Source organism: Anabrus simplex, chromosome 1 (genome assembly GCF_040414725.1).
Source record: "Anabrus simplex isolate iqAnaSimp1 chromosome 1, ASM4041472v1, whole genome shotgun sequence".
Taxonomy (NCBI): Eukaryota; Metazoa; Arthropoda; class Insecta; order Orthoptera; family Tettigoniidae; genus Anabrus; species Anabrus simplex.
In genome coordinates, this window is record NC_090265.1 from 592,575,751 (window position 1) to 592,601,038 (window position 25,288).

General features: G+C 39.1%; 1 protein-coding gene across 3 annotated transcripts in view; it reads right to left on the reverse strand.

The window, feature by feature from the left end:
* Positions 1–25,288, reverse strand: part of Chd1 (chromodomain-helicase-DNA-binding protein 1) — a 447,987-nt gene that overhangs the window by 308,272 nt on the left and 114,427 nt on the right. For all 3 annotated transcript variants that reach the window (XM_067135606.2, XM_067135608.2, XM_067135605.2), the window contains exons 5-6: positions 23,599–23,781; positions 15,579–15,766 (exon numbers count right to left, since the gene is read on the reverse strand). In XM_067135606.2, the coding sequence (XP_066991707.2) occupies positions 15,579–15,766; positions 23,599–23,781 (371 nt within the window). The remainder of the gene's footprint in view (positions 1–15,578; positions 15,767–23,598; positions 23,782–25,288) is intronic.

Sequence of the window (25,288 nt, forward strand, 5' to 3'; positions counted from 1 at the left end):
TGGAAAGCAAGTGGACCGTGTGACAGGAGCCTAACTGTTCAAGTGTGCTCGTAGCGTAATGGCCAACACGCTCACCTTGTAATACGAGGTATGCAGGTTCGAGTCTTTATTATGACGAATCTTTTTTATTTCCATTAGTAGCGTTGTGTTAAACTGTTTGCCTCTTTTCATACGTTCTTTTGTTAATAATATATTTCATTGAAATATTTAATCACAATATTATGTCTACTAGGAAATTGCTTTATATGTATGTTACTTATAGAAAGTGATGTTATGATTAATAGCTCATAGGACTGTCGCCCAGGTAGCAGAGTCCCTATTAGTTGTTTAGATAGTCTTCTTGTAAATTATTTCGAAGAAATTGGAAACTATTCTATTCCCGAATTCCTCTTCCTATGAGATTATTTCTTTACATTTACAATACCTTCCAACTTTATCTTCATAAAGTTAAACATTAGAATGAAATGCTTTATCAATAAATGGAAGCATGTGGAATTAAACGAGGTCACAGAACTAGTTGCAAATAGAGCATTGTGGAGATACTTAATCAATTCACAGAAGCCTGCAGATAGAATGCTCAAAGGCAATCAGTCCGTAAAGAAGATGTGTGTATGTATATAGGCCTACGTATATGGAAGCGCGTAAAAGAGAGTTAGGAAGATAGGAAACTTAAAAGGGTCCTCCTTTTCAATACAAAATTGTTATAGTTTATTTACAACATATATTTACATTTGGAACTAGTTTCGACGCTGTTTGGCGTCATCTTCAGCCTTCCCTCTCCCCTCCTAATCCAACAATGGCCGCTCCCCAGACCTAAACTATCCAACACACCCTGCTCTTCATCTCGCACCATAGCTTTACCGCCTTATGTCCCGCAATAAACATCATAGAAACCTGCCCCCACCCTACACGTAACGCTGCAACAATACACCACAAATACTGGCACAGTCAACCTCCAAACTCTCAGAAAACGAATTCCTTAATACCAATTTTATATTCTTGTCGAGCTGAATACCGGACCTGTGAAGATTACAAGATTATTTTGTGCATCTACAGAAGGGTGGTGTTAATGAAGCTACGTAATATAGAGAGAGGCTTTCAAAGGTGATTAAATGAAGAAGTTATATCATGTTCAAGATCATGCTTTCACGTCTCTGCACAGTATTTAAAATACAATTTACCGTTGGTCTTTATAGCTATTGTTGAGAGTGAAGGAGTTTTTCCTGTTGTGTATGTTTATCAGGAACTCAAGGGAGACTTGATTAGTTAGTCCGAACATAAAGAAAATGATGAACTCTTCTCAGAAGAACTCTTAAGGTTTCACCTTACTTTTTCCTGCCTGCTGGCTCTTCAGAAGTGTGTACGCGTGCGTTTTGTATTCAGGAATCATTCAAGGCAAATATTTTCGCACTGCAAGATGTGTGGTTAAGGTTATTTTTAATATGTATAACTTTTGCTTTCTCAACGATTCATTTGTTTCTATATTCGTCCCTGTTTTTATCTCCTCGTAAGATGTGCATTGTTGAATGTAACACCTTGTGTAAAAAATTGGGTTAAATGAAGAAGTTATATCATGTTCAAGACCATGCCTTCACGTCTCTGTACAATATTTAAAATGAAATTTACCGTTGGTCTTTATAGCTATTGTTGAGAGTAAAGGAGAATTTCCTGTTGTGTGTATTTATCAGGAACTCAAGGGAAACTTAGTTAGTCGGAACACAGAAAAAATGATGAACTCTTCTCAGAAGAACTCTTAAGGTTTCACTTTACTTTTTCCTGCCTGCTGGCTCTTCAGAAATGTGTGCGCATGCGTTTGTATTCAGGAATCATTCAAGGAGAATATTTTCGCACTACAAGATGTGTGGTTAAGGTTATTTTTAATATGTATAACTTTTGCTTTCTCAACGATTCATTTGTTTCTATATTTGTCCCTGTTTTTATCTCCTTGCAAGATGTGTATTGTTTAATATAATGCCTTGTGTAATATAAATGTCTACATGCTAGCCTATTTCCCACATTTTGGCTGAAGATGACGCCAAACAGCGTCGAAACTAGTTCCAAATGTAAATATATGTTGTAAATAAACTATAACAATTTTGTATTGAAAAGGTGGACCCTTTTAAGTTTCCTATCTTCCATTCTCAGTTCAATACGGACAAAAATGAAATTCTTAGATTTAAATAAAAGAGAGTTAAGAACAATGGCAGGAAACAAAAATACATTTTAAAATGTAAATTAGAAATATGATGAAAACCTGCGTACCTTCTATTACGGAGCGAGCGACTTGATCAATCTACCACGAGAATACTTTTCAAAAACGCTGCCTTACATGACAGGTTATAACGGGCGTATGTTGGGTATTCAGCCCGAAGGCTCGTTTGATCCTCTGCAGCTCCGCCAACAGCTGTCATAAATAGCCTAGGCGTCACTGAAGAGGCGTACTAGGGAAATGAGGAGTGAGGTAGTTTCCCGTTGCTTTCCTCACCGAGCCAGTCGCTCCTATTACATATCAGTCTGCCAAGCCCACTGAAATGCAGGCACCAACTGACCCTATGAGCGATATCTTCACACCATTCATAACAGGGACTAGAAAATGTAATCTCGAGGATTTTAAACCCAATTAGGTAGTGATATTGAAGATCAAAGATTAAAATCACGAAAGCTTGACATAAATCGTTGTCCATAACTTTTAAGACTCCCCTTATTAGGCTTTTTGGTGATAATCAGCAAACGCAAGCACAGGGAAATAAGACAATCAAAATGAGTTTCATGCATCTGATGATAGATAGCATCACACTCAAAAGCGAGAAGTCGCTGAAAATCAGTCTAGCCAACTTCGTATATCGGTGTTTAGCTCCGGGTAGCTACCTAGCACTTGCATGGAGGTGGTTGGACGCAAGCCAAAGTACCAGCCGATTTACACCTCCAGGTAGTTTACCTCCCGGGCAGCTGCCAGCCACTTTGAACCAGCAGATGGAAGAACCAGCCCTAAAGCAAATATATAGTATCAAACAGGTAGAAGTTTACCTTTATTGATTTAATGTAAACCGCAGAATATGGCGAACAATGTGACGAACACTTCCGAACCACATTCCAAATTCTACATCATGCGATCCTTCTGTTGTCCTGAACGAGGTCGTCCACGCGAGCTGTGTTCAAAACTGTTTATGCCATGCTAGGACGACCACTGTGATGTTCGTCGGTGACTTTTTATCCTACAAGCAAAACTCGATCATTTCTTCCAACAAATGTTTCAACGGGGTTAATAACACCCACTTGACTGTCTTTTGGATCCAATTCATTAACGCACCAACATAATTACTGACATCAACTAGCTTTGACACAACATTTTATCAATAGCAACATCTCCACAAGAAGTCCCATTTTCTTTTCTACGACTTTCAGATATATCAACCGTACATATTTTAACATATCTGATACGTTTACACTTCTGTTTTAAATAACTGACAGTGATTTTACTACAGTAAAATACCAGTATAACAAAATTTTGGGGACCTCTGAAATTAATTTGTTATACTGAAATTTTGTTATACTGAAATAAGTCAATTCGTAAGAACTCACCTAGTATTATATCTGTTAGTTATTGTTGTTTTTAGGGGCTTAACTATGAGGTCATCTGCCCTGTTATATTAGCTGCAGGATCTATATAACTTCAAAATACCATTATAATAATAAGAGTTACAGTACTGACAGATGTTTTCAGAAAATCTATTTTGACATTGTACCAGCAAGTCTACACACTGTTCCAGAACATCATTTTTTGAAAAAGTTGTGATTTTCTTCTGAACAGATCCAGACACAAAAGCTCGTTCCAAATAGTCACCAACCACTGCACATGAATTTAAAACAGATTCTGGCACATCACTTCATGACACGAGAAAATCTTGAAGGCTACGTGCCATGTTCGTTGCCTGCTGAAGAGTCAAGCTCTGTCGATCACAATCATTTTGGGGGTTGTCTTCCTCTTCCTCCTCATCGCATGGATCTCTATCATTCATAATGTCCTCCACAATTTCCTCATTTGTGATTTCTTTGTGGACTATTACATCACTATCTACATTGATGTAGTCGGTAAGACGTACCGTAGATGGCACATCCAACGTTGTACACAAACGCTTCCAATTCTCCTCGGTTTCCACATCATCCAACACTTAACTTTCTGCGATGTCTTCTGTAAAAACCACTCCAGCTTTTCTAAAGCAGTTTGTGATGATGTCTGCATTCAGGGATTTCCATGCAGCATTAAACATCTGCATTGCTTCCAATATATTGATGTTAATGGCTCTATTCGTGGCAACGTTGCACAGCATTCGACGGACTACACGAGCTCGGTAATGCCGCTTTACTGCATGAATTATACCATGATCCAGCGGCTGCAGAATTGAAGTTGTATTTGGAGGCAAAAATTAAACTTTTACATGCTCCAAATGGCGAGGCACACAATTATGAGAAGAGCAATTGTCCAATAATAGAAGAATTCTCCTCTTTTCGCCCTTCATCCGACGTTCCAAGTCCAACAACCACTCTTTGAATAGCACAGATGTCATCCATGCCTTAGAATTGTGCCTGTATTCACAGGGCAGATGTTGCACCCCCTTGAAGCACCTTGGCTTCCCAAATTTCCCAATTATGAGAGGCTTCAGTTTGTCCGTCCCTGTGGAATTGGTGCACAAAAGAGCCGTGATACGTTCTTTTGAACGTTTGCCCCCAAAACACTTATTTCCCTTAAAATCAAGGGTTTTGTTCGGCATTAGTTTATAAAATAAAGCAGTTTCGTCTGCATTATAAATGTCTGCCGGCGAATATTCTTTCAAAGCATCCTTTAGAGTCTCCAGCCGCCATGAAGACGCAACTTCCTTCGGGGCATCGTTAGCTTCACCATTTATAATTTTGTGGGATATGCCATATCTCTCCTGGAACCTATGAAGCCAACCAGCACTACCCATAAACTCAGGTGACGCAAGCGAACGTGCGAAAGATCACGCACGCTCACATAACAGTGGGCCATTTATTGGAATGTTTTTACTCCGCATTTCCACAAACCACGTATAGACGGCTTGGTCCACCTCCTTGTAGTCGGCTGTCCTGATCTTCTTACGCTGTGGACCTAGGGCATCAGCATCAATGTTTTCCTCTATCTTTCTTTTCTGTTTTAAAAAACGTAGAAAGTGTTGACGGGCTAATGCCATACTTCTTCGCTACATCTCCTTTCTTTCCGCCTTTCTCTACTTCCGCAAGTATTTTACGTTTTTCACTCAAGGAAAACTGCTGTCGCTTCTGCTTATCCATTTGCGATGATATGTACGGCACTTATTTATTTAACGAAATGCACACGAACTTTGCAAGGTTAATGATATAACCTTAACAGCAAGAAGTAGTAGTTCTCCAAGAGAGAAAGAGAAAACAAGCAGAAATCAGCCTGGATTTTTATTCATCTGATTGACCGCAGCTAGACCGGTCCAAATAATGACATAAGTCAAAGAAAACGTGAAAAGTGCTTTGAATAGGCTTTGAGAATTAAATACGAAGAAGAAACATGCAATGCATCCGTCGCGTTCATTGGTGGATTACAAACATCGCGATCCTATTCAGCCAATAGTGTGACGTCTTACATCGTTTGATGGGCCAAGCCTATTGGTTGCGCAAAGCGTAGCGTTCATTGGTTGATTGCAAACTTGGCGCTCCTACTCAGCTAACAGTGACGTCTTACATTGGATGACGGGCGAAGCATATTTATTTATTTAATAGCGTACAAATGTGCATTAAAAGAAAAAAATACATTAATCTTTCGCATATTCTAGTGAAGATTTTGTTCTCTTGTTGCACTTGCTGAAATGATAGCGATCGCAATGTTTATCACACAATGTAGGGACGGTTCATGAAAGTCTGATTGCCGGCATAGACTATGGTGAAACCCATGTACCGCCAGCCTATTCAAAGCACTTCTCACGTCATTATTTGGACCGGTCCAGCTGCGGTCAATCATAGCATCAGCTGAATAAAAATCCAGGCTGATTTCTGCTTGTTTTCTCTTTCTCTCTTGGAGAACTACTTCTCGCTGCGTATGTGAAAGCTGCATTCTTATTTTCAAATCTTCCCGGAAAAAAGTTTCTTTGGATAATTCGTACGCAAGTCGTAATGTGACATCCTGGAGATGCCCAGTATTCGTTTCAGAAATCTGGCCTTTACATTTTCAATAGTTCGAAGGTCGGAGACCGTTAGTCTTTCCCAAATAAGTTCCATACCATATGTGAGAACTGGGCGAAACGTATTGGTTACACAAAAGCGATTGCCTTCTCGATCGCGTACGGTGCATATATGGAAAATGGCGATCATATCGTCTGAATAACAAAATAATTTAACAATAAAAATTTGGTCATAAAACAGGATGAATTTTGGTTTTAATTTGAGAAAATATGGTCAAACTGGTAAAGAAAAGAGCTCAATTTTAATTCATTAAACTGAAACTACGAAATTCGTTAAAATGAAATATTTTAACATACGACAAATAGGGAAAAAGGAAGGGACCAAAAAAATTATTCGTTATTCTGAAAATTTCGTTATACTGCTGTTCGTTACAGCGGAATTCTACTGTATCTTGAACTCATGCTATGGGAATGGAATAAACATATCCCTTGGATGATTGTGCTTTCACTCAAGGCCGTCACAGTCTTAACCATGTATAAGAAGAGGATCCATTTTGGTTTTAAGTGCTCAAATATTCATGATTAACCACATTTTAATCTTCAAAAACTGTTAATTCACAGGATTTTTAACATACTTTCTGTGCAATATCGTTATTTTAGACGTTATAGTAGGGGCCTATAATATTTTATGAAATCATTGTCCAACATTTTACTCTGTAGTTTGTAAGATTAGAAAGATTCCATATCCATTAATTTTTAAAATTGATATAGGCTGATTATGTATAAATTTTAACCACATGAAATAGTGGATTACATAGTATTGTATTGAACAGGTGGATCTATAAATATTATATTAATATTTGAGATATACGACTTTTTATCCACCAGTTGTAAACTTTCAACAGCATTTTGTGATATGCTCACAAGACATTACAGTCCTAAGTAAACCGCTACCAGCTCCCAGTGAATTTCAGGTGTGGTTGGTTACATGTTTCGCCCATAGAAATCAGATAACTGAACGGATTTCTTCGCAAGATCAGTTTTCCAAACAACTCGCCAAGTGTTTACGAGCGCTGTAGGTAGTGGGTGGCTGAAACTCTCCACAGTTGCCAACCGCACGTATTAGAATTACCGCACACTACTAATTTTTCTATAACAGATGGAACTCCTGGAATATTGGTCTTGTAATCTTAGTTTTTTACTATCACTTTTAGAACTGCATATTAGGAAGACGAGTCTGATGTCTTAAATGGAACTGTATGGAAGTAAAACACATAATAACTAAACCAGATTGAAAGAGAATAGAAACATGGTGCTACAGGGAAAAGTTAAGGTGAAATGGACAGATCATATCACAAATTAAAAGATACTATCGTGAATATAGAATTTTCACGACTGCATTGTAATCGAAAGCGACTTTCAACCTATTAGTTCGTTAATACGTGCTGAAGAGATGTCCGGTTGGCCATTTTTGTTCTGTACTCAACATCTCTTCAGCACGTATTAAAGGTACATAACACGACATAATAGGCTGAAAGTCGGTTTAGATACAACCATACTTACTCAATTTTAGTACTTTTTTTTTTAGAAAATATTGGCAAACAATCTGGCTGCCAAAATTACTGATATGCATAGAACGAAAGATGAATACACACAATAATTAGAAGAAAGACAAAATTATAGTTATCTGGCACAAAATAATGTGTCTGTTTTCTTCTCAGTGGCCACGATGAACACACTGGTTTGATGTAGCCAACGACTATCACAAACATATTCTTCAAATTGTGAGCTAAATATTACCTGAAGTAAAATACAAATTAGCCGAAGTACCTGTCACATCTGTATATAACAGCATACCAGAAAAAAGAACGTCCTTTCTTTTATATATTATTCGTAGTTGCTACTCCAAGAACTGCCGCTGCCATTAACACCTTAAATCATCTTCACTCCCGTCTAACATTTTCAAGATTCCAGTTTTCTTAAAACTGTTTGCAATTATCTCCAGAGAAATCAAGTCATTAGAAATGGCCTAACCATCATTACGCAACAATATCATGTATTCTATAAACAATATCATGTATTCTATAAGTTCTTCTCCTACTTGGAACACGGAAGGAGCCTCCCCGAAGAATGCTAGATAAGGAATTCGGGCGTTCCCTGGGCAACGGTGGTACACCGGCTGATTCTTCCACGAAGGTACTGCTATACAGCAACAAGCAGATGATAGCAAGTACTATGTCCACTAACAGTCCTTTTCAGGACCAACCAGAACACATGTCGATCAGACTTGGTAACAATCTCGGCATTTGTCACTTAAATATCGAATCCATATCACTACCAAAGAGTCAGAATCTGTCTACCCTTATGCTGGAGAACAACGTGGATTTGATAGCACTACAGGAAACACATACCAATGACAGTGAAGATCTCTACAGGAGAGGAAAAATAGGGGGTTACAATCTCACTGGGGCAATCAATGATGAACGTTATGGGATCGTAACTTACATCAGATCCCAGTTAACTGATTTTAAAGTTGTTTATGAAGACAACTCAACAGATATCTCTGTCCTGGCAGTGGAAAACTCAGGCATTACTGTTGTGAATATCTATAAACCACCAGGAGTCAGTTGGTCCAGCCGTTCATTAAAAGTTTTTGATCACCCTGTTTTGTACGACGGATATTTCAATAGTCACAGCCCAGCATGGGGATACGAATTCGAAGATGACAACGGGTCCAACCTAAATAACTGGATTGAAGCAAACTCCCTACAACTCATGCTACAACAATGCTAAACACCCTGGCACATTTCATTCTGGCAGATGGCTAAAGGATTATTCTCCTGACCGGTGCATAGTGTCACAGTCAACTCCTGAGAATCAACACATGGTACAACGAAAGGTCATCAGTTCCTTTCCTCACAGCCAACACAGACCAGTTATTATTTACTATGGCACTGAGATCCCTCCTGTGTCTTCAGTACCACAACCTCGTTGGAATTTTCAACTAGCAAAGTGGGATAAATTTGCAGAAGGGCTTGATAACACTGTACAGTGGATACAACCAGTTCCTGAAAATTACAATAGATTTGTCAACACCATAAAAGCTAATGCTAGGAAGTGCATTCCCCGGGGATATCGTAAGACGTATATACCAGGATGGTCAGAAGAGTGTAATCAGCTCTACACCAAATATCAGAACTCTCCTAGTAAAATAACAGCTGATGAGTTGCTAAGGGCTCTAAATAAATCTAGGAGAGAGAAGTGGCAAAGAACTACAGCAGAGATGGACTTCACACACTCTAGTCGTAAAGCCTGGAACCTCATAAGAAAACTTGGTAGGGACCCTACAATGAAACGCAGAAGTTTGCCAATGAATCCCAACACCACTGCCTCCAGACTGAAACAAATCTCTAGAGCGAAAATGGACAAGGTACACGCAAGGAGTGTTGAGAAGCAACTCAGAACGAGAAGATCACAGCTGACATCCCATCCAGAGTATTCCTGTGACTTCAGTACTGAAGAACTGGACAAGGCTCTATCCAAGATAAAGATAAATAAAGCTGCGGGTCTGGATGAAATCTATCCTGAGTTTCTGAAGGCCATAGGCCCTGGTACAGTACAATGGCTAGTCAACTTCTTCAATGAAATTCTATGAACTGGTAAATTACCTAAGTTGTTAAAACAAGCCAAAGTAATAGCAGTCTTGAAACCAGGAAAGGAAGGAACTGATGCTTCACATTATCGACCAATTTCACTCCTTAGCGTAATATACAAGATGCTCGAAAGAATGATACTGAACAGTATTCAGGAAGCAATAGAAAGAGTCATCCCAGTTGAGCAAAGGGGTTTCAGAAAGAATCGTAGTTGTTGTGATCAGGTGTTAACACTGACAACAGAGACTGAAGCAGGATTCCAGAAAAGACTGAAGACTGCTGCAGCTTTTGTCGACCTTACATCAGCCTATGACACGGTCTGAGGAGAGGTTCAAGTTTGTTCAAGTCATCCCTTGTCAGAAGCTAGCTTGCTTACTAAACAACATGTTATCCAACCGTCGACTTGCTGTATTTCTGAACGGTAAAAGAAGCAGGTGGAAATCTCTAACTAATAGTTTACCCCAAGGGTCAGTTTTACCTCCCATTCTATTCAATCTTTACATCCATGACCTGCCAAGAACAACTTCAAAGAAAATACAGTTTGCAGACGTACTAGCCTTATTACTCAGAGTACAGATTTGGCACACAGTGGGGATAAGGACCTAGCCACCATGTGTGACTATTTTCACAAATGGAGACTCCAACCAAATCCTATAATTTCATGTGGCTATTTCTAGCCCGGTGCAGCCCTTGTAAGGCAGCCCTACGATGAGGGTGGGTGGCATCTGCCATGTGCAGGTAACTGCATGTTGTTGTGGTGGAGGATAGTGTTATGTGTGGTGTGTGAGTTGCAGTGATGTTGGGGCAGCACAAACACCCAGCCCCCGAGCCATTGGAATTACCAATGAAGGTTAAAAACCCCGACCAGGCCGAGAATCGAACCCGGAACCCTCTGAACAAAAGGTTACAACGCTGACCATTCAGCCAACGAGTCGGACAACCAAATCCTAGTAAAACGGAAGTAACAGCATTCCACTTGCATAACATAGAAACTAATCGGAAGCTACATGTGTTTTTTAACGGAAGGAAGTCTCCCACAATTTCTTCCCAAAATATCTGGGTGTCACACTGAATCGATCCTTGTCGTTGAAACAACATTGCTCGAATCTGTCAAAGAAGCTGAGTACAAGAGTAAATCTACTGCATAAACTAGCGGGCAGCAACTGGGGTGCAGATGCAAACACTCTTCACACTGCTTCACTTTCTCTAGTATACTCGGCTGGTGAGTGCTGCGCTCCTGTGTGGGAAAACAGCGTACATTCGAGCAAGATTGATGTACAGCTCAATGAAACCATGAGAGTTGTTACTGGTACAGTGAGGTCCACTCCTACTCAGTGGCTGTCCGTTTTAGAACACATTGCTCTTCCAGATCTGAGGAGTAAATCAGCGAAAGTACAGTTGCTCAAGAAGACCTTTGCACACAGGAACTCACTTTTGCTCAATGCCTTACGAGATCCACCTGTGATGAGGTTAAAATACAGGAATTCACTCTGGACTGACCTACACTCCTATGAAAAATTCCGTGTAACATCAGAATGGAGACAGCGATGGGAACAATGTCCACCCACCAACGCCTTTCTGATTAAAGACCCAATGCCAGGTTTCGATCTTCCTCGACATGAGTGGTCAAAACTGAACCATTTCAGAACAGGTCATGGCAGGTGCCAATATATGATGAAAAAGTGGGGATATTGTAAAAGTGCTGCGTGTGAGTGTGGTGCTGAGAAGCAGACATTGCTTCATGTTCTTGAGAGCTGTCCACTGTCAGCATTTAAGGACGGTTTACGGACTCTGCATGAATTGACACCAAGTGCAGTGGACTGGTTGTCGAAGCTGGACATTCTAGTTTAATTACCACTATATTTTAATTTGTATGTTAACTGGATATTTTTACACATTATGCTTGTAAATGCAATAATAATAATAATAATAATAATAATAATAATAATAATAATAATAATAATAATAATAATAATAATAATAATAATAATAATAATAACAATAACAATAATAATAACAATAATAATAATAATAATAATAATAATAATAATAATAATAATAATAATAATAATAATAATAATAATAATAATAATAATTCTCCTACTTGTGGAAACGTAGTAAGTAGTTTTTGGACAGCAAAGAACTTTATGACATCTGTCAGTAGCCTGAAACATTTTCCTATTTCCACCAGTACTGCACATTTTATTCAGCTGGTGGAAACTAATGACCTAAAGCCCTACTATCAGGAATCTCAGCGTAACTGATCACTGTAGCCGAGTTCATCCGATGAAGTATTACTTTCATACCAGATCATTGTGGATTTAATAACTAACAGTTACGAGAGCAGAAAACACATGCGATGAGCCCACACAAAATATACTATGGTCCTAACTGTGTTAGGTCAGCGCTGACTTATACACCGAACTAGTCGAATGCTGCAATTTGGAATACCAAATTTCAAAAAAGAAATGTTGATATTTGCCACCTACATTTCTCAACATCCACAGAGATGTGCAGTAAATGCTTGAGCAAACAAGAGCATCAAATATGCAAGAAAAAACATTTTCAAACTTAAAAAAAAAAAAAAAAATCAGGCTGCATAAATTAAGTGATGGTGAGAATTATTGAATTAAATATGGTAATTAAATCGAAGAGAGAAGAATGATTTTGCAAAAGTTGAGAAGAAGGGGTATGACTGATAGGGCACATTTTGAGACAAGCAGGGCTTGTTTAGTTGGATTCGGGATGAAAGTATAGAGGATTTTAATAAATGGGGTGGTTGCCATGAACATGAATATAAGCAGATTACAGAAGATGTATGATGCAATAATAATGTAGAGATGGGGTTAACACACGACAGAATTGCATGGATTGATGTCCCCAACAACAACATGTGAATACCACAGTAATAATTTTTATGCCTAATTGATTTGAACTTGTGATCCAGGTTGTACCGGGAGTATAATTAAAGACTGCATAGCAGAGTACCGAGGCATAGGAGTGCAGAGAAGCGGTGATAGCGATCACAGTGCCCGCAATGGTGAGTGGACATAGTAGTCTCAAAGAATCGGAATGATTACACCTATTAAAACCAAACAAAATTGAACTCACCAGCTATATACATGCTCAAGACAAATAAATAAATATATAAATAAATTAATTAATTAATTAATTAAAAGGCAAACAAATAAACTAGTAAATGAAACTGAACGCACAAATATTTACAGAAGACGTTGAAAGTCCTTGAGCTGCGATGCAAGCTTCATGTCGTATGAGATTTCGAAACACACTCTACAGTTCATAAACACTGATGGAACACACAATGTCCTTAATTTTAATTTTAAATACTTCTGCAGTTCTAAAATTATTTCTGTAAACATTTCCTTGGAGAGTTCCCCATAGATAAAATTTGCATGTGCTCAAATCAGGCGAACAACGGGATTGTAGGCCTTTACTGATGATGGGGTCATTATCGAGCACTTCCTGCAACCGTCGCAAAGCGCTACATGCCGTAATGGCTGTCACACCATCCTGCTTTAAATAGCCGTACCTTCCTTTCTTCTTTAGTTAGTTCAGAAATAAAAATTTAAAAAAGGTCGAGAATGCTGTGAATGTAACAGTCGGAAGTAATCGTGACCTGAAAAAATAGATGACCGATAATTAGTCAGGCACTAGTATACCCACTTTCACATTGTGCAGAGGTCTTGGCTGTTAAATGTGTGGATTCTCTGTATCCCAGATCCTACTGTTTTGTGAATTGACATATCCACTCAAATGAAACCATGTCTCGTCATTTATGAAAAAGAAAGTTTGGATCCACGATACCATCATGGACACTAATCATTAAACAAAAACCCCATGGCACTACAGTTCCAATGTGCCTTGGCCTACCAAGCAATCGCTGCTCAGCCTGAAGGACTGCAGATAAAAATGTGATGCATGGTCAGTGTGACAAATCCTCCCAGTCGTTATTCTTGGTTTTCTAGACTGGGGTCGTCATCTCACCGCCAGATAGCTTCTCAATTGTAATCAGACAGGCTGAGTGGACTGCAAACCATCTCTTAGGACCAGGCAAAATTCCCTGACCAAGGATCGAACTGGGGTCTACGACTACATCTAGACCGCGGGGTCAGACACTATTCAATAGCCTCTTGCAAAAGCTTACTCTTGCAATGAAATCTGTAGGCTGTACGTGAGTGACTGAATGAGTCTGGTAAGATCGTCAATATAACTTTGTTGCATTACGTGCTGATGAATGTGAAATACCAGTTTGCTGAGCTACTCTTCGAAGCGACTGATTGGGACTGACTTGCAGTCTTTCCCATATATCTTCTAACCTCTCCTGTGTGAGAGCTGTTCTCCTTTGCTGTTTGTTCTTATTAGTTATGGAACCAGTACTACGCCACTTGTGAATGAGTTGACGCGCGTAACGTTTTGATGGTACTGTAGAACCGGAAACAGTCAATGGAATTTTCAAAGGCACCTTCTTGTGCAAATAACACTCAATCAAAAATATTCTCTGCGCTGTAGTGTACTTAACCATCGCGATAATAACCTTACAACACACATTAAAAATCTAATCATTACTAGGGAACTCGACAGAGCTAAGCATCTGCTGTCTCACCTGTCAACACTTAACAAGCCAAACTTGACACAAGCCATATGACACTTGCTTAGGGATTCCTGCAGTATGTGAGAACTGTGAAGTCTTAAACTATATTCCCTATATTAACATACAGTACATCCTCAGTGTTCTGCATGGATGATATCAAATGTACAAAATGTTGTGGACGACTTTAAGAAAACGAAATAATTAATGGAGGATTTACGACTACAGAGATAAGAAGGGGATGGGAATATAGAGGGTTTTCCATCACAAAGTTCACAACCTTGGTAAAACTTCACGACTGAGAAGCCTAAAGAGCTCAGATATTAATATATCGGCAATAGGTGAAATAATAATATTATGGTTCTCTACTGGCAACTTAATTTTGACTTAATTACATTTTTTAGAAGTATAATACCAAACCACAGAAAAAGTGAGGAACTAAGACCGAAAAGTTGTCACAAAAAATGGAGAGAAACAGAGAGAAATGGATTAGACACGATAAATGTATGAGTAAAAGTATGCCATAGCTAATTATGGAAATGAAAGGAAAGAGGGAGAGTAACACAAAAAAATAAAATAAAATAAAATAAAATATAAAAAAAACCACAGGTTAAAATAAATTAACATGGGTATGAACAGCATGAGATAATGTGGCCTGGACTGGAACATGGTCACAGATTAGATCTGGTGGAAAGACAAAGAGTAAAATTAATGATCATATCTGCCCCAATCCAATTGCAACTGGATAAGGGTAAATGATAAAAACAACATGGAACTGTAACGTTAATTAATACACAGATAAACTGAAAAGTCCCATTAACTTTTGACTATGGCTAGGCTACAATGAAGAACAAGGCTTTAATAGATTCCAATTAATGTCAGGTTAAGGAAGCATGCTAAATGAATGCTAAATGAATGAGATGTAGTGCAGTAACAATAAATAATTAAAATTCTTGCGGAGAAAGGATTCCAGAAAGGCAAAAAACCCATCAGTTTACCATGGTCAGTTCAAAATTTCACTGGTGAAATGAACTGGTTATGGGTAATTATATTATCATCTCAGCCATGAAAGGGTCAAAGCTAGGAAACCGAACTTCAGAAAATTTAATACAAAAAATATTTGAGTACAAACAACTTCCTTGAACTTACCTCCCTTTTTACCCACTCTTTGAGCAATAACTTTTTCAATTGTCTCTGAATTATCAGGTTCTACTGGGACAGCTTCACTCCAGTCAACTTCCACGAGGTCCTCAGAACCTGTCTTGTCCTCATCACTGGCTTCTTTGTAACTCACTCCAGCAGCTACTCTCCTATTCCCATGTCTTGTCCCACTAACACTTGAAACACAATAAAATAATTGAAGTATAAACATACTAGGATAATACAAAATGTGTATACAGTAAAACTCCATTAAGACATTTCTGCAGGAGACAAGGAAAGAGAACGTGTAGAATGGGAAAATGAAATACTGAATACAGTAAAACGTCATTAAGACGTTTCTGCGAGGGACAAGGAAAAAGAAAGTATTAAGCAACAAAACATATTACTGAATAAACAGGGATATAGATACACTAGATACAATTTTTTCTGACATGGCATTTTACTTTACAAAGGTGTGGTGTAGTGGTTAGTGTGATTCGCGCTGCCCCCCCCCCCCCCACTAGAGGCCCAGGTTTGAACTCCGGCTCTGCTACGAAATTTGAAAAGTGGTACGAGGGCTGGAATGGGGTCCACTCAGCCTCGGGAGGTCAACCGAGTAGAGGGGAATTCAATTCCCTCCTCAGCCACCCTCGAAGAATCGAAGTGGCTTTCCGTGGTTTCCCACTTCTCCTCCAGGCAAATGCCGGGAAGGTACCTAACTTAAGGCCACGGCCGCCTCCTTCCCTCTTCTTTGTCTATCCCTTCCCATCGACAAGGGCCCTGTTCAGCATTGCGGGTGAGGGCGCCTGGGCGAGGTACTGGTCATTCTCCCCAGTTGTACCCCCCGACCAAAAGTCTCATGCTAAATGACACTGCCCTTGAGGTGGTAGAAGTGGGATCCCTCACTGAGTCCGAGAGAAAAGCCAAACCTGGAGGGTAAACAGATTAAGTAAGTACATGTATTGTATATAATCACCACACGATTAAATAATTTTTTGTTATTATATGTATTATTATAATTATAATTATTCCTGGAACATTGTCTTTGTCTTTAAATTGACCTCTGCTTCCTCCAGCAAGTCAATACTTGTTCTACATCAGATATTACAGATTTACTTCTTTGCCTGAGGTCCTAACTCAACTTAAAAGATATCATATGACAAGAAGAACATAACATTACATGTTATAATTCTCATATTTTGGTCCATATTGAAATGTACAATGAAGTCAAATAAATAATAAAGTTTAATTATTCCACCTATTCAATACATAAAAAGAGGATGTTAATAAAGAATTAAATCTGTAAATAAAACTATAGGGACATGTTTCGCCCTTTAATTAAGGGCATCTTCAGCCTAATCTCAATCTGAAAGTTAATTAATCAGGTACCTGATTGTAATTAAAATACATATGAATATGAAGATGATGTTGGAAATGTGTTTCAAGTGGTGAGCGAAAGGGTTGACAATAGTTTTGATATTCTTAAAATGAAACCTTAATAAAGTCTAATATACAAATAGTCGTAAATTTATGAATATCCTTGTTTAAAAATTGGTAAAAAATTGTATACTGGTAGTTTTTTAAGAAAGTAAATTTTGTAAAGAGACGTTTCCGTTGCTGACTTCAAGTGAGGTTTGAAATAAATTGTTACGTTGAAACAAGTAAAGCGGGGCCTTTTGATGGTTGAGGGTGTTTATCGGGTATTAAACCGTTCGAACGTCAGCGTAAAATTTGTTAGCCTGTTGAAACTCTCATGTTTCCACGTTTTTCTCTCCAACTCTTCTTCACGTCAACCAATTTCAACATTAATAAAGAGACTTCATATTTAACACAGCTACTTACCATCAAGCACTCTTCTTCACTCGTGCTTCTAGAAGACTGCAGTTTCATCTCTTCACATGAGAGTTTCAACAGTCTAACAATTGAAGTCAGCAACGGAAATGTCTCTTTACAAAATTTACGTTCTTAAAAAACTACCAGTATACAATTTGTTACCAATTTTTAAACAAGGACATTCATAAATTTACGACTATTTGTATATTAGTATTAAGGTTTCATTTTAAGAATATCAAAACTATTGTCAACCTTTTCGCTCACCACTTGAAACACATTTCCAAATTCATCTTCATATTCATATGTATTTTAATTACAATCAGGTACCTGATTAATTAACCTTCAGACTTGAGATTAGGCTGAAGATGTCCTTAATTAAAAGGCGAAACATGTCCCTATAGTTTTATTTACAGATTTAATTCTTTATTAACATATCTTTTTATGTATTGAATAGGTGGAATAATTAAACTTTATTATTTATTTGACTTCAAGAAGAACATACCCATAATTTTTGTTATTATATATATTTTAAAGTTATAATTATTCCTGCAACATTGTCTGGTATACATATTGTGATGAGTTGGCAGGGTAATAAGGTAAATTAACACTAGACTGGTAGCTTCTATACTAAAATTTATTAACTAATGCTAATAAATTTACTTACACCTTCGTACACAGTCAGGATTCCCGACTACACACTTCTCTAGATTTTTTTCTTGACACTTTTTTTTTTTACCATCCACACGACACTTTCTACTGTTCTTTTTTTTCTTCTCTCTGTTTTTCCAACCACAGAGTCTAAGAGTAAACAGGCGGACCAGATGGTAACATCACCAGACACTCTCAGATTCCAACATGACGGACACGGAAACCATTACACTGCCCCCCTCCTTAAGGCTGCTCGTCCCGAGCTGCTCCACAATACGGTGCCAGGCGATCCAGGTGAAAAACCATCATCTTCCCTCGGGGAGACCGCTGGATCCGGTAGACAACATCGTTGATCCTGGTGACGATTGTATATGGGCCTTCCCATTGTGGCTGCAGTTTCAGTGACTTCCCATTTGTCCGCACCGGACAGTACAGCCACACACTATCACCTTCCTGGAAACCCGCAAAGTTTGCCAACATGCCGTAGCGGGCTTTTATCCGGTCGCTGGCTACAGATGATGTTGGGCATAATCATGTATGTTGTTGAGCCGATCGACCAACTCCCATACATGGTATGTCGCTGGCTGCTGCTGGTCTGGTGCCAACCCGAACATTAGATCGCCTGGCAGGCGAAGCTCCCTTCCTAAGACCATGTTGGCAGGTGTCATGCCCGTCATCTCATGGGTGGACGCTCGATAGGCCATCAAGAAGACTCTACCATGCCATCTGCTTGAGGGTGGAGAGGCGTCGTACAGGTCTTCTGCACTCCTAAGCGCTGCAGAACCTCTTGCATCAGCCTGGACTCAAAGCTTCTGCCTTGGTCACTATAAAGCTCCCTCGGGACACCGAATCGGCAGAAGTAGTTCTTGACCAAAACGTCGACCACTATCATTGCTTCATTGTTCGGGAAGGCGTAGACCTCTGGCCACTTTGTGAAGCAGTCCATGGCCAGGAGTAGGTAACGGTTCCCCGCGTCAGATTCGGGGAATGGTCCAGCAACATCAATGGCCCCTACTCTTGGTACGTGGGCCCCAGCTCGCTGCGCAGGTGTCACACAGCTGGTACATCCTCTCAACATCGTTCGTCAGGTGCACCCAGTAGCAATGCTGTCGGGCACGATCTAGGGTCTTATTCACTCCCAAGCGGCGGGCAGTAGTTCCCGCATGCAACTCAGTCAGCATTTCTTTTCTCATTCTTATGGAAATTATCAGTCGGGCAATGTGCTGCTTTCCGTCGATCGATTCCCACATGCGGGTAAGTATCCCGTGACTAACCAAGAGAGACGACCGCTGGGCCCAGTACACCTTATAAGTTGGACTGGGTCCAGCAATGTCTTTCCATTCCGGTCTCTGCCCCGACTCTACTTCCCGTAAGATCAGCCCGATGTCATCCTTCAGCTGCTCCCTCCTGACGGCATCCCAATCCCATCCTTCAGTGGTGGTGGCCCTCACGGCCCGGACGTCCGCGATGCTCGTCTTTCTCTCCACTTTCTGGCAATGTGCAAAATTTTCAAGGCACGATATTCTGGATAGAGAGTCGGCGTTGCAGTGCTTCCCTCTTTGTCGGTGATCGGTGGTGAAGTCGTACTCCTACGGCATTGTACCCAGCGAGCTGTCTGTCCTTCTAGGTTTCTGAAGCTTAGGAGCCAGGTCAATGCATGGTGGTCAGTGCGCAGATACTTGTGGAAGTGCTCCAAGCTCTTAACGATGGCCACCAATTCTCGACGCGTCACGCAGTAATTTCTCTCAGCTTTTGACAACGTCTTGCTGAAATAGGCGATCATCTTCTCCTGGCCGTCTTGCACTTGGGACAGCACCCCAACCAATTCCCACGTCGCTGGCGTCGGTGTCTAGGATGAACTTCTCCCCAGGCATGGGGAACCCTAAGATGGGTGCCGTACACAGGGGCTCCTTCAACGTCCAGAAGGCACCCTCAGCCACATTTGACCAATGGAAAGGCCTCCTATCTTCGGTGAGCCGCGTAAGGAGCCTTGAGATGTCTGTGTAGCCAACTATAAATCTGCGGTAGTACGTGCAAAGGCCAAGGAAACTCCTCAGTTCTCGCTTGTCCTTTAGCGCCAGCCAGTACCTGACAGGTCTTAACTTCTCCGGATCAGTGGCTACTTCCTCCGATGACACGTTGGGGCCTAGGTAACGCACCTCCTTCTGGAACAGGTGGCATTTTCTGGGATTTAACTTTAGGTGAGCCCACATAACCTCTTGAACACTATCCGCAGGTACTCAACGTGCTCTCTGAACGTGCGTCCCACAATAATTATATCATCCAGATACACGAGGCAGGCGTCGTGAGTTAGCCCCCTCAATACAGACTGCTACATAAGACTATGATACGAAATGGAATACCTTTTCTTCTTTGACAAGTTTTGTTGGCAGGGTCTGACGTACAAGTTTTTATTTGTTTTATTTTCCATGTCCTCAAAAGCCAGGAGATCTAATCACTAGTAACTACGGTAGTTTTAAAATTATTTTGAAGCCACTAGATCAGAACCATATATGACTTGCCTGTTGCAAAAGGCACAAAAGTAATATGCTACAGTGACTGTCCAATTGAAAGACATTCTTTGTTGCCATAATTCACTTCTGACTGGTATGGACTGGTTAACTTGCAACAGCATATCCCTCAGATGAAAAAATATAATACAGCCAAAACTGGCTGGGACACTTTTGTTGGGGACAGAAAAATATGTCACAAAAAGGAAACATGCTAAAAAATTAAAAGAATTACACTGTTAAACATAATGTTAGGTTTGAACGTAAAAATAATTATGTAGAATACAAAGAAACAAGTGTTTACAATTATAATTAATGAAATAATTAACCAAATAACACATTTTAACAACACCAACACAGTAAAATATCAAAGAATAATGTTCTTAGCGACGTGAACTATACATTTGTGACATAAATTCGTATACTGTAATTTTGATAAATACCACCTATTCAATACAATAATATTGGTAATAAATTTCATTTTTTGTCCGTATTGAAGATCTACTTGTGATACAAATTCTTATAATTTTGTTAAATACCACCTATTCAACACAATGATATGGTTATAAATTTCATTTTTTGTCCGTATTGAAGATCTACTTGTGATACAAACTCTTATAATTTTGTTAAAAGATCTTCGAAACGGACAAAAAATGAAAAGGAAACTATGCATGTCGCTTACAATTATGTTTAAAGTAATCGCAGGAATGTCCAACACCTGGGCGATATGCACACGACTGGCGTGTATTCTGAGAGGTTCAATAATGGATCTGACAAGCTGTGTGACAGGGAGGAAAGTAAAAGTGCAACAGATAAAGACATTCTGATTACATGGGCAGAAGTCGAGCGAGCCCTTCACAAACTGAGTCAGACGGAGTACATGAAATTACAGCTGATATGATTAAAGCCGCTGGTATACATGGGATACAATGTTTGTACAAAATCCTTAGAGCAATATGGTATGATAGCCAAGTGCTAGAAGATTGGACAAAAAGGGTGATAGTTCCAATCTTCAAGAAGGGGATAGGAGAAAAAGTAAAAATTACAGAGGTATAACTCTTTCGTCCCTTGGCCTTAAAACTATTAAGTTCGCTGAAGCCAGCGTGCAAGCAATTCTAAGAATCTATCTTAGAAGAGGAACAACACGGGTTTAGGGCTGGAAGGAGCACAACAGATTTTATATTTGTCTTGAGGATACTGGAAAGAGGAAAAGACCTATTTGTTGTGTTTATCCCTAGATCAGTCATCTGAAAGAGCTTCAAGAAACTTAGAAAACCTGAGTATAATATCAGCAAATTCAAATGTTGGATACCAACTGCATAAGTTGTGTCCGTATTGGAGAAGGATATTCTGAATTATTTGACACACACAACCAACAGAGAACAACAAGGAAGTGCCCTCTTACCTCTTCAATTTTGTAGCAACTTGCTTTACGTCGCACTGACACAGACAGGTCTTATGGCGATGATGGGATAGGAAAGGGCTAGGAGTGGGAATGAAGCGGCTGTGGCTTTAATTAAGGTACAGTCCCAGCATTTTCCTGCTGTGAAAACAGGAAACCATCTTCAGGGCTGCCATTAGTGGGTTTGAATCCATTATCTCCCGAATGCAAGCTCAAAGCTGTGCAACCCTAACCGCACGGCCAATTCACTCGGTTCATTTCTATTCATAGCAAGTATAAATACCATTCTGAAAGTCCTAAACAGAGAAGGAAATGGAGAACTATAGCCTTTAGTGTTTGTCGATGATGTAGCAGTATGGAACAAAACCGAGGAGGGAGTACAAAGGAAACTTAATTTGTGGAAAATTAACTTTGAAGAAGAATATGGCATGAAAGTGAGCACAATGAAAACTGAGGCAATGAAAATTAGCAGCGAGGATTCTGAATGCAACCTACAACTGCAAGACAGACAGGCTGAAATACTAAACCAATTCAAATATCTAGGAAGTATGATGGCCAGTAATGTCAGGATGGAGCCAAAAGTACTACAGTCTTATGCATAACTTACTATTGGACTGGAAGGTTCCTCAAAAAACAAAAATAACCCAATACATCTCATATCTCATTTCCATTCTTACGTATTACTTGGAAACATGCACACTAACATCAAAGAATATAAACAAGCTTCAAGCTTGTGAGATGAAGTTTCTTAGAACTGCCCTCCAAAATACATGACTTCATCATATAAAGAACAAAGAGATCCAAACAAACCTAGGATTAACCAGATCTATGGAGGAAAGCCTAAGGTCATTCAGACTTAAAAATTTTTGAACAATAAAAAAACGAATAGCACAAAAATAGAATGTGCTTATTTGGGAAGAAGGCTAACATGCAGAAGACCAGTTGGGAGACAATATATACCTTTTTTTATTTAAAAAAAAATGGATAGACCAACTGAGGGGATGTGTGAAGAGCAGACGACAGAGCTGAGAATTCGTCATGAACAAAATCTTTTTGGACAGACAGCATTGGAGAAGGCTCGTTTACAACCACCCTACCTGACATGGTGGAAGGGTTCAACGATTATGATGATGAAATTATTAGATAACGATAAGAAGGGCTTGAATATGATGTACACCAGATTTTCAGAAGCAATATCTTAGACAAAGAACATTTACGGATTGTATTCATGATTATAAGGTAGTTTCCACATTCTGTTTCGAATGCAGAGGTGATCAGTTGAGTGATATATATCGCAATATTAATTTTAGTTTTAAAATGGTAGTTATTCAATTGGACCAAATTCCATTATAGTCATCCTAAATTCTTCCTGCTGTAAGGTGAGTCTGTCTATATTTAAAACATGGGCAAGATCAACAGCTGTCAAATCTGCTCTTCAAATGACAAAGAAAGGTATTTTCGACTCTTTTACATTGTGTGTTATCGTAGTACCAAGAGGAAATATCTAAAGGGACTGGATAAACTAATTTAACAGAGTAATATTAACACTGAGATTGTGATCATTCCATCGAGATTTCATCATATGTCAAATCTTATGTATTAAATAAAAATTACAATATAAAGATATGTACCATACCTGTGAGAATCATCACTATTAAAGCTGGATTCATCAGAAGTTTCATATTTCCTACGAGAAGTTTTTCGAGTTTCTGTCCTCCGGCGAGTAGGTTTAGAAGATATTCCTTTCCTAGAAGGAGGTTTGCTTCGTGGTGGAGGAGCTCTTTCATCCTCGGACTCTGATGAATCAGAATTCCATGCACTGGAACAATCACAATATTTGAACAGGAATTTAATGCAATGAATTCTGTACCAGACTGATATTTATACTGGGGGAACAAACACAATCATAAATATGGAATGTACACTAATTAAAACAATGCAATAAACCTTGAACTACATAACTAAAATGGAAAAATTAAACATCAGCCAAACTACATCAGCCAAACTAATAAAAGCAACCCAAATCATCATGTTCAACAATTTCCAGCCTTTGACCAGTTCTGTTATTGTTTCTGGAACTAAGTTTTATGACCACATGTCCTTGAAGACTCTAACCCTCCATGAAATCTAAAGAGACTGAAAGTAACCCACAACTGTATGTAACTGGAACTTCAAAACATTCACTACTACCAACAAATCACCTCCTTCTCCTTCACAACTGACAAAATGATCTAGCAATTAGATTTAGAGCTTCTCATCCTTGCAACATGAAATCACAAATGAAACGATAGGCAAGTCCACAACTATGTTCCGGCATTAATTACAAGTACACCAAAATCAATCAACAGCATATAAAATGGAACCCGTACAGTAACAAAGATACAATATAGTATTTATTCATGTAATGGAAGCCACCGCACAATAGATGCACCCCAATTTTCTCCGTAAAATTTTGGAAAAATATTCCCAACTTCATGGATGTATTTCATTTTCAACATACTTGCCAGCCAAAAGTTTCTGGACAAGCATTGAACTGTAAAAGAATGGATTGAGATTAAAAGCAAACAACATACCTATGCTAGGAATTGACAATAATACAGTAGAAGTCTGTTATAGCGAGAAAAGTTTACTCGCTACAGCTGATTGTCGCTATATCCGATTTTCATATAAGTCGGAAAACACTCCGTATACATTAATAGCAGTATGAAACGGCAATCAGTTTGTTCAAAACTTGCGTTTATGTGGATGATATCCACACTACAGCTTACTTGTTTGTTATTTCAGATCAAAAATTGGATGTATGGCTTTTCAGGCGTTTGCTCTATTAACCAGCATTTCGTCTTAGGTCTGACACATCCCACTCTGACGAGTCTAGTGTCAGACCTAAGACGAAATGCTGGTTAATAGAGCAAACGCCTGAAAAGCCATACATCCAATTTTTGATCTGATTTTTGATATGCTCTATTGATGGAAAAATATCTAATTCCCTTCATGGGAATTTAGTATTACCATTTGTTTGTTATTTTTCGAAATATGATGCTGCGTGAAAATGTACATTTAATTTCATTACGAAAATTACAGTACAGTATTTCTCCGAATTCAAGACGACCCCCACTTTTTCCTTCATAAAATTTAAATCAGGCTCAAGAAGTGCTTTGTAAAATCATATGAATACCTTTGTTGTAGTGTACAGTACGCATTTTTAGACGTCGAATGTTGGCTTTCGTTATGCCGTATTTTTTGCGGCTGCACAATTAGTCTTTATTTCTGCAAGTTTAATGACCATTAACTTAAAACTGGCATCATAATACCGAAGAGAATCCGTT